Source organism: Argiope bruennichi, chromosome 7, assembly GCF_947563725.1.
Source record: "Argiope bruennichi chromosome 7, qqArgBrue1.1, whole genome shotgun sequence".
NCBI classification, from domain to species: Eukaryota; Metazoa; Arthropoda; class Arachnida; order Araneae; family Araneidae; genus Argiope; species Argiope bruennichi.
The window spans coordinates 92,997,235-93,008,500 of NC_079157.1; the positions used below are offsets into that span (position 1 = coordinate 92,997,235).

The 11,266-nt window shown below is 27.4% G+C and overlaps 1 protein-coding gene across 1 annotated transcript; it reads right to left on the reverse strand.

Annotated features, from left to right (window-relative positions):
* Nucleotides 1–983: 983 nt before the first annotated feature.
* Nucleotides 984–9,728, reverse strand: LOC129976032 (uncharacterized). The gene is made up of 3 exons (XM_056089370.1): nt 9,627–9,728; nt 4,620–4,719; nt 984–1,670 (listed from the first exon to the last, which is right to left on the reverse strand). The coding sequence occupies exons 2-3, from the start codon at nt 4,711–4,713 to the stop codon at nt 1,042–1,044; spliced, it is 723 nt and encodes a 240-aa protein (XP_055945345.1). The 5' UTR covers nt 4,714–4,719; nt 9,627–9,728; the 3' UTR covers nt 984–1,041.
* Between the last annotated feature and the right edge of the window lie 1,538 nt (nt 9,729–11,266).

Genomic DNA, 11,266 nt, shown 5'->3' on the forward strand with positions numbered 1-11,266 from the left:
CGTTTTTAACTATAAACGTTACACATGAGCAGATATCACAAATAAACTAGCATGGTGGAATCGGAAATTAATTGTAAGCTGAATTTAACATATCCACAATAGAGCATAGAGAAATATTAAAATAAGATTTCTTTTAATATAATATTAACTAATTTAATATAATATTAGATATTAATACTAACAATATCTGTTTAAAGTGAAGGAATTTCCTTTACTTGATAAAAAAAAATGCATACTGGCTTTTAACATTCAATGGAGATTGAAATTCAATTTCCAAAATGGCTGCCTTCCTAAAACCTTGATTTAAGTTGCCACTTACAATATTCAATCACATTTTTGGTGCAACGTCCTTTAAAAATTATTAATAATTTATGAAAAAAATTAGTTTGGTTTGGTTTTTAAGAATAGTTTTGGATGATCTGAAATGTTAACAAATTTTCTTATTTCAATTAGTATTAAGATTCCAATAATAATAATGTATAAATATAAAATTTTAAATCTTAAGTCAAAAAATTTAGACATAATATAATAATCAATGATGCATAATATCTGGAATTTAAATCAACAAAATTTATTTTAAAAATGAATTAGTCCCTTACAGACTATCCTGAAAATAAATGATATTGAATTTTTAATATTTACAAATTTTCAGAACAATTTGTAAGGGGTTAAAAATTATTAATACTTTTTAGTCCATTTAATAAAAACATCAAAAGTATAAAAAAAAATAATAATAAAATAATTATTTTCTGCTTTTTGTCTTCAGTATGTGTGTGTGAAAATTTAAAATTGAATTTAAATTAAGTCTTGATCAGCTACACCTAATGACAAAACTTTTACCAAACAGATAAGAAAGCGAGTTAATATTGCATCATCGTCCACTTCTAAACTGTATTTAAAAATTCAAGTTTCTAGCACATGAAGAAATTAGTTTAAAATTTGCTAAGTTTGAGTGCAAAATTTGAATTAAAAAACAAACAAAATAAAGGCAACAAATTTATTCTTTAATTTTAAACTACAAAATTTACTTAAAACATAATTCTAATAGTCAAATCTTGGTCTAACAACTGTAGTTTGATACTTGTTTTTCTTCTTTAACAATCTGAGCCGCTCTCTCACTTCATCCTCAGTTTCTGGCTTAGGATGATATCTGAGGGTATGCAATACTTGATCCACATAGGCCTTTGCATCAAACTTATCAGCTGCTTCAACTTGAGACAGCAATTCTTTGCGAAACTCTTGCTCTTTTCGAAGCTCTCTCTTCAACTTGATCTTTGCAAAAACAAACTTCATTCGTTTGCGCAATTTCCTTAACTTATGTTTCCTCATCTTACGCCGACGTATAAGAATCATTCGGACAGCTTCTTTCTTTATGATTTGTTTTGATGGAGGAGGATCACTTATTTCAACTTTATTGAAATTTTCAATGATAGATATAGGAATGCTATTAGTATCTTGATACACATTTATCTTATTAATAGTATTCGTTGGCATATAGAATTTCTTATGCAAATTATTTGTGAACAAGTCAATGTAGTTATTATTATTATGAAGAGATGAGGTATGTTGTTCTTTATTTAACAATGAACTGCCAGAAGATGCAACTAATTTGTCCTTTGCAAGCAAGTTCCAACCAGATTTGGGTACTGTTTCAATCAGTTGCGAAGAATCTATAAATAAAAATTATAATCAGTAAAAAATACAAATAATACTTCTTCCTTTGTCATTAGGTGCTTGCATGTATTTTAATCAGAGACATCTATATAAACGATGAAGTATCTATATAAATCACAATGGGTTTAGGTTTTACCAATTTACTATTACTTTATTGAAGTCTGTTTGAAAGTTTTCCAGTTAGTATTATTGAGTTATTCAGTGTATAAAGATCCCAATATGGAATGCTTCAAATTGCACTTTTGACATTCATTGTCTATTTTGTTTGATTTGAAGAAATCTGCAGCTGAAACCCATCAGACTCTTTTAGGAACTTATGGTGATGCTGCTCTGTCATATCCCAATTGCTGGATTTGGTTTCAATGACTTACAAGTGGTGATTTCGATGTCAATGATAAAAAAATGGCCTGGAGGACCAAAAAAAAAAAAAAATCGAAGACAATCAATTGCAAGACTTATTGGACAAAAATGGGAAAAAGTAGAAAATGATGAAAAATATTTTGATTGATATAAATTGCACCAATTTTTCTCAATAAATGCCTTTTTAAAGTGAAAAATGATCAAAATGCATGCAAGCACCTAATGGTTTAAAGTGAGGTACAACTCGTAATAACAATATATTTTTAATAAATAGCTATGGTATGTATTTCAAGGCCAGCACCTCATTTAGATAGAGTTGTAAAATAAAGAAGTAATACCAAACCTATAATCACAGAGCAATTCTCATGCTGCATTTTTCTAAAATTAATTATTGCATTATAAGTGAGCAAAAAATTGCAAATAACCTAATCTTACACAGCAAGCTAAACACATAAATACAAATCTTAATAATATATCTGAAATCCATAAAAACGGTAACTATTTCTGTTTGTATCAATGTGTCTATAATATTTTTCAATTCCATCATTTTATTATCTATATCAATAAAAGCGAAATTCATAAAAATCTAGTGGAACTTTAAATTACTTGATCGATTTTTTTCAAATTGTGCTCATAAATATTATGAAGCATATAAAGATTTTATATTAATTAATTAAATATTGGAAATCAATGCATTAAGTGTATGCAGTGATTAATTATTTAAAAAAAATTGCCAAAGATGTGATGTTTACTGTAACCAGTGACTATTCACCAAAACAAAATATCAAATAGTTTAAATTATAATTCAATAAAATTACTCAACTTAAAAGTATAAATAATTAATATTAATCATGGGAGTTGAAGATTCAGAAATGGTGATTTGCTATGGAGTTTTATGAAAATAAATATATTATATACATGTAAGCAAATTAATTTTTGAAGCAGATGGCAGATTCGAAGACATTTTGAATTTTTAAATTGGCTTTAATCCATCCCAGGAAGGGATAATTTATTTACAAGAGGTGCGGATAAAACACGTCTGGTCACAGCAACAGATTAGGCAAGAGAAGTGAGAGAAGAGCGAGAAATTAACTATCCCTCGTCTTATATAACATGCGATATTGATAAGGAAAACATTTTTTTCATGTTGCTAATACTATTAAGATTTCGATAGGGATTTCTGACGCATGTCAATCACAAGTAAGGGAAACAAAGGGATCTTTTAAAAAAGAATTTGTTTAGATCAGCAATTTTTATCCTTTCACTGAGAGCATGGGAACCGCTCACTAAAGTATTTTACAAAGCTTCTGCTGAATTAAACAGAAAAAGTAAAATGCAATCAGGAAATAAGAGAATATTTTAGAATGAAGTTACTATGGGTTAAATTAAGATAAAACCTTGGGAATTAATTTGGATTTAAATTAGAGTTTAAAATATCATTACATACATACAGAAATGGCAATAAATTATATGAGTGTGGAACTACAGGATTAGAGACAAATTTCAATGATGAAAATATTAAAATATGACTTTTTTTAAACAATTAATCAGGACACATGAAGAGTTAACTACTTGCAATCAATCTGTAATATCCAGAAAATTTACCAATCCTAGTTAAAAAGAACTGCTAGAAAAAAAAAAACAGAATTTTTAAAATTTTACATGCAACTGTTTTTAGTCATCTCTTTAAAATATGCTGTAATGTTCAAACAAGAATAGATAGACAGCGAAAATTGCAATCTATACTTCTATGAAACTGTATTGTGTTTCAGTGCAAATATCTATGCTACTTAATATAAACATTTATGTGATTTATTTTAAACAATAACGAAGGGAGGGGGAATCATAATATTCAAATAACAATTATTTGTAAACATACTTTTTCAAGTTTTTGTTGCAAATTAAAGTAATTTATCAAATTAATGCATTGAAATAAGACACTTCATTTCATAATGAAATAACTTCAAAGGATAAAATTTCACAGTTCGTAAAACTACATCTACTACAAAATTAACTCTAATGTAAAAATGATTGGAATGTTTTTGAGGGGAAAAAAATTCTTTGTATTTCTGCAAAAATATAAAGAAATTTGCATTTTAAACTCCAGAAACATTCAGTAAAATTTTGAAGAATAAGATTTTCCATAGCATACAGCCAATAAGAGAATTTTCAAGAAATGTCATTTCATAAATCTTTAAAGCGATTACAAAATTTTAAAAAAAAGTTCTTTATGGTGCAGCCTATTGCTTATATTAAACAATGACTTAACAAACTGCATACTTCAGCAATAAATATCAAAAGTATTAATCAAAGTTTGTTTCCACATTGAAAAATGTTCCTGTATAAAATGAAACACTTTCTGGATACAAAATATGATTAAGTATATTGCTATTGATTTTAATTTGTTAAATTAGCACATTTCAAGACAACAACAGTAGTTTCTAAACCAGAGAAATATTTTTATTTAAGTTAGAATTAGTAAATGCACAGTTTCAATGCTTAAAAGTTATATAACAACAGAAAATATCATATATATATATATATATATATATATATAATTAAAAATTCATCATAAAAATACTAACTTTTTGCAATAGGTATTATTCTGTTTGATTTAAAAGCAGGTAAATATGACCATAGTGGTTTGCTACATCTCGAAGTAAACTGTCTTAATGCCATGTTTATCTAAAGATAAAGAAAAAAATAATACTATAGAATACATAAAAAAAGAAAAAACAGCAAAATGATATCAATACTAAAGTATTATCATTTTTTATGTAGAATATTCACAAGATTTGTAATAGTAATAATAAAGAAATCAAAATTTCTACATACATGCATAACATTAAATTTAAATTCCTTATTTTAACTTATCATCATGGCAAATGTTAAATACATAATTAAAATCATTCAAATTAGTAAGCAACTAAGAATTATAAAATCTATTTTATAATTTTACATGTAAAAAAAAATCTTTTTTTTTATATCTAACAAGCATTCTAAAAAAATGTTTTTTAATGGTATATAAAAATTAATTAGCAAGCAATTTCTTCAAAAATACACAAATTCTCCAAATAAATACCAAAAAAATTAACTATAGTTCAAAATTCCCTTGTTAATATTTGTATTTAAGTTAAAATTTGACTACAATTGCCAATGATAGGCAATTCAGCCCAAAGTTTGCTAATGGCATGCTATTAATATACAAGTACCAATAATTTAATGAAATTTTCATTACAACAACAAATAAGAAATCAAATACAATATATATGACAAATAAAGCAATTTGCTTGCAAAAATTACATTATAATTTATACTTCCATTTCTCATATTTTAAATATATTTGTGCAGTATTTGATTTCTAGAAACCACAAGCAGTTCATTTTAAAAAATTTTATAACCCAAGTTGCCATGGAATGAATTAATGTTTTTTAATTACAAAATAGTAAGATAAAAAATACTATCAAGTGCAAATGCTGAGGTTTTTATCTGTTTCATTATATTTACTTAAATATTACAGTATTTATAAATAGCAAGCATTTCTTATTAATTAAAATTGTGCACATGTAAAGATATTATGTAGCCATGAGTCTTTAAATGAATAAAAGACATTTTGGAAAAGTTAAATTAAGGCTAAAATTGAGCTAAGTTAAGTTAAGGCTAAAATAAAAAATAATTAATCTAAATAAATAATTAAAATGATTATTAAATTAAAAATGTGTAACTAAATTAAACAATTTCTTAAATAAGGGGTTTCATAATGCAAACTGCCTAGAACCATGAAGCAGCTAAATCGAAAGAGTACTTTTATTATATTAGGTGTGCAAGAAGGCCTTCTTGGTAAATTTATTTTCATTGAAAAGATACTTCATTACCAATATTAATACTCAAAATATTCACTATTATTATCTATGGTCTTTTGATATTTATTGGATAAACAATGAATGCCTTAGCAACAGAAACTTGGTGCTACCGAAGCAAAATAGTCATTGAGATATTTTCAAACATTTTCAACTTTTGTGAACTGCTGGTCTTTCAAATATGACGATATTGCTCTAAATAAGTGGTCATTAGAAGTTCGGAGAATACACCACATGATGGAAAATTTTCAAACTTAAGACGATTAATTCCTGGGTTTGTTTTGCAATATGTGGGGGAGCGCTATCAAACAACAAGATCACTTTTCATCTCCCTTGGTTGGTAAATAGCCTTTTTTCCTCCAGAGCACCATTTGATTAGATAAATTGGGTCAGGTAACACTCAGCTGCAACAGTGTGACCAGCTTCCAGAAGTACTTAATAAATGACTGCTCTTCAATCAAACCAGGTACATAGCAACACTTTCTTGGCACGAACACTTGTTCTTGCAACTAACATTGGCCTCAATCAACTCATACTTTTCTGCATTTTGAATTCTGTACAAAATCCAATTTTTATACTCAAATAATTAACATTTTCTATATGGTGAATTTCTAATGCAATGAATAAAGAAGGTATACCAAAATACCTTTCGATTATACCTTTTGTAAATAAGGTGATCGTCCAAAATAATGCTATTTTATTGGTTGAATTGGTTTTATTTAAACTGAAGCCTCAGCTTTATCAGCAATCAGTAGAAAATTAGAAGCATAATGAGCAGACTAATTTTATCATAAATATTAAGCACTTTATAAATACTTTTTATGTACCTTTAGAGAAAAAAATAAGAACTAAAGTATTTTATATTATATGAGTTTGATTTAATAAACTAAGTTGCACATTACACAAGTAAGAGTCCATCTTCATACAAATATAAACATAAAATGCTACCAGAAATTACTGAATAATTTACAACAAAATTGAAACTGAGTTATTTCAAATGTTTTTGTATGCATGTTTCATTTAACAAATTTACTAACAGCCTTTCATTGCATATCTTAAATTATTTAATTACACTACAGTTAGTAAAATAAGAAAATAAAAAATGGTAAATGGCTACTTCATTATATTCCAATTCTTAAAAATAAAAAAATAAAAAGGTTAAGAACAATAATAAACAAAGCTAGAATATAAACATCGTGGTAATTTTATTAAATATGTAAGTAAAATGTTGTTTCTTTTTAGAGATTTTTTTAAAACACTTTCAATTCGTTACATTTTACAACTCATAACTTTTCCCAACTCATTAGACTTTACTAGAAGTGAAAAGTTTCTGACTTATCAAATAAGTATATTAGTTTTGTATTCAATTTCAGCAATTTCCTTTTAAAATCCCCCCCCCCCAAAAAAAAAAGAAATTATGAATTCAGAGTAACTTTCTTTATATCATTGAAACTATTTCTTTTCCCAACTATTTACAAAAAATTATGTGATTATTTTTGTTGTTGAACTGATATTGTTAACATTTTCAATTCTTTAAAAATGTTTATTGGATAGATTCTACCAGACTGCTATATATGATCATTGATTACATGTTGTGAAATATATGATATTTTTCATTCAAATTTTCCTTTTCAAAAATTTTATTAGTTCTGAAACCTCTTTCAACAGATGCTTGTTTACTTGCTTATGAGATAGAATCAAAATAATTTTCAAAATTTTCCAAGGTCTTTTAAATTTATGGTCTTCAAATAAAGGATATTAAAAAAATTCAGCCAATCTATGTTTCATTTTTTTTTTTTCAACATTTGCTTTCAATTTTACTAATTCAAAATTTATTCATTATATATTCCAACATTTTTAAAACAAGTATCGACAAAAGATTAAAAGCAAGTCATACTTTTAACCAATTTTTCTTTTTTAATCATGCTCTCTTTTGTGGAATATAAGACACCCAACAATTTTTGTTCTCTCCTACTAACTTTATCATTTGTATATTATTTGAAGAATTAAAATGACTTTAACAATTTACTGATAAAATAATTTTAACTGAATAATTTTCTTTTAGAAAAAAAAAGAGAGAACGAAATTGTAGTTTTGCTAATTTATGAATATCAGTTCCACAAAAAGGCAAAGTGCTCTGCTAAACATAGATAAACCTTAACAGAGATAAAGAATCTTTTACACTGATCACCGGATTTATTGAAAACCACTGAACATTGAAAGATATGACACTGTAAAGAAAATACAGTCTATAATCAAGCAGATCTAGCATGATAAAATAATATTTTCCCGCATCAAAAGGGGAATATAAGCAAATGGATAAAAACAAATAAGTACTTTTAACCCTTAACTGGGGACGTGCGGTCTGAGAGACCGCTAGCGATGGATTTTCTGTCACCCCTATTCTATTTTTAGCTCAATTGACTGGATTGATCCTGTAGCTTCCTGTTCCTGTTTTGTGATACAAGTGCACTTTCTCAACCGATTTCAACAGATGCTTTTTAAAATAATTCAGTTATTTCTTCGAGCTCAGTCTCTAAGACCACATCTCCCTGTTAGTGTCCCAGTGATAAACAAGGTTTAGTAGATGGCGCTAAAACTTGGATTCCGAAATATCATCCAGTTTAATACTCCTATTATAAAGCAGTGCTCCTGGCACTTTTAAATGAAGCACAAAGTGATTTTAGTGATAAGGATGATTTACAAAAGAGTTTTTTGATGAAAATTCACATTCAACTGATTTTGATATGTATATCCAAACATAATTAATTTTTCTAGTGAAAATGTATTTCAAAAAATTTATAAAATATATTAATATACCAAGAGATTTACATTTACAGAATTTATAGGTTGATTTTTATACTAGTTCTTAACCTGTATGCTTAAAATGCCCTAGAAAACCGTGCTATGAAAATCACACAAGCCGATAAAAAAAAGGGCCAATTTTACTCATTGTCATTTTTTTTATTTTTCATAAATTGTTGAATTTTAAATTATATTGTCTTCTGTATACCTTCATATATTGTGAAAATAAATATGGTTTAAAAAGTAAAAAGTAATATGCTTTTTCAAGAATATTATTTATTGTAACATGTAATTTGAGAAGAAAATGTATGTTCCAAAGCATTTATTTTTTTCAATGACAATATATTTTGAAAAATTTCTAAAATATATCTATCTCGAGAAAAAATATCTGCAAAATGTATTGGCAGTTTTTCATACTAATACACTCATTAGAAAATTTAAATTGAGTCTAAATGAAATGCGATCTCGTAGACCGCCCCTCCCCAGTTAAGGGTTAAGTCCCATATAAGAACCAAAAAAATAAGCAGTTTATAAGGACTTTTGATAATACTGAGCACCAGGCAAAAAATTTATTTCATTTTTCTTGCTAAATTTGGTATTTTTAAAATGCATGATTCTTTCTGATTTGCACATCAACAGTAGGAGGAATACTAGTCTAAAAAATTACGAGGAATCGGTTTCTTTCTTAATTTAAAATGAATTGTGAAAGTAAAACATGTGATTATGTCTCTAACATGTGTTCTGAAAAATAATACTAGCAAATTCTTTTCATTTTCTTATAGCGTTTTTGCGGCATAAATCAAAGAACAGATTTTTCTCTTAAATTAAAACGTTTCGCTTTCAATTAATTTTTGCATTAATGACATTTACTGTTAGATATGAAATATTTATTATTTGGTGCAGATTGGAAATTATAAAAATCCTTACCGATCACATCAAAAACAACACTTTACCACAAATAAACAAACCATACTGATGAAGGTTACAGTTACACCAATTATTATTTTTACTTTTGTCAAATAGTATTTCAGCTATGTTTCGTGTGAAAGATTTTCAATCACAATGTTATAAAAGATTTAATATTTTTTTTTTCACCTTACTAAAATTATTTTAGAATGTAAGAAATAAAGCAATGAAAATATTCAAGTTTGATTATTTTTAATAATCGACAAGTAGGCCAAACTATATATTAAAAAAAATAATTTTAAAAATCTCTCTTAAAAAAAAAAAAAAAAAACCGAGAACTAGAATTATTAATTCTAGTATACGTTTTATCCTTTGAATAGTAAATTTATCTCAGATTTGACCCCAATCCTTTTGAGGTGACTGTATGTCGGTGAAGCTTAAATAATGTATATAAAAACGATAATTTAAAAACACATTGTAGCGGATTGTGTTCAGCGAGGATATAACCTGGGACCTTGTGGTTCGCAGTTGAGTAACATGACCACAATACAAAAGCAATTGCTCATGTAGCGTAGCTGTTAACTGGCTTATAAGCTTTCACCACAGACTCTCCCTCCAGTGAGTCGGGGGTGAGATGAACGATTTGGCTGATAGATTTGTGGTGACGCTTTATAAGCCAGATAACAGCTACGAGACATGAGAAATTTCTTTTGTCTAGTGGTCTTGTTACTCGGCTACGAACCCAAAGGTTGCGAGTTCGATCCTCGCCTATCGCCAATAGCAACATTGGTGACCCGATGACGTGATACGCAAAAAACCTTCATACAACTGTTGTAGCGCCCTCTACCAGAAATAAATAAAATCAAAGCTGATAGATAATCAGCCAATAAAAAATGAAAAAAAAATGAAGCTGATAAACAATCGGCCAATAAAAAAAATGAAGCTGATAAATAATCGGCCAATAAATAAAATGAAGCTGATAAATAATCGGCCAATAAGAAAAAAAAAATGCAGCTGATAAATAATCAGCCAATAAATAAAGGAAGCTGATAAATAATCAGCCAATAAAAAAAAAATGGATAAGGCGCAACAGCCAATATATCACCACTAATAACAGCAAAAACAGGACAAAAAAATCGTTCGTCTCACCTCCGACGAACTGAAGGGGGAGTAATGTGGTGACGCTTTATAAGCCAGATAACAGCTACGAGACATGAGAAATTTCTTTTGTCTAGTGGTCTTGTTACTCGGCTACAAACCCAAAGGTTGCGAGTTCGATCCTCGCCTATCGCCAATAGCAACAGATTAAAATACTTAATTAAAATTTTTTTTATCCACATTTCAAAATTAGGAAATATTTGAAAAATATGCTGCTTTCATTCTTTGCCAGAACACATTTCCCTTTTGAATTTAAGTTATATCTCAAATTTTGAATTACTTTCAGATGTAAAAAGAATCAGAAGCCACAAAATTTATAAAAACCCAATCAATGAAGTGTACTCACTACAAATAAAAAGATAAATTGAAATTTATTGCATCTTATGAAATGCATTTTATTGGGTTCATTTTAAACATATTAAGCAAAATTTTCTAAAAATTAATAGTAATTAATATAGTGACATACGATGAGCGGATAAGAGTGACAAAGTCCTCAGGGTCTT

Coding starts and splice junctions, on each gene's coding strand:
- LOC129976032 (XM_056089370.1), bottom strand. CDS start 4,713: ATGGCATTAAGACAGTTTACTTCGAGATGTAGCAAACCACTATGGTCA. Junction 1,671..4,619: donor AATAATACCTATTGCAAAAA/GTTAGTATTTTT, acceptor TTTTATTTATAG/ATTCTTCGCAACTGATTGAA.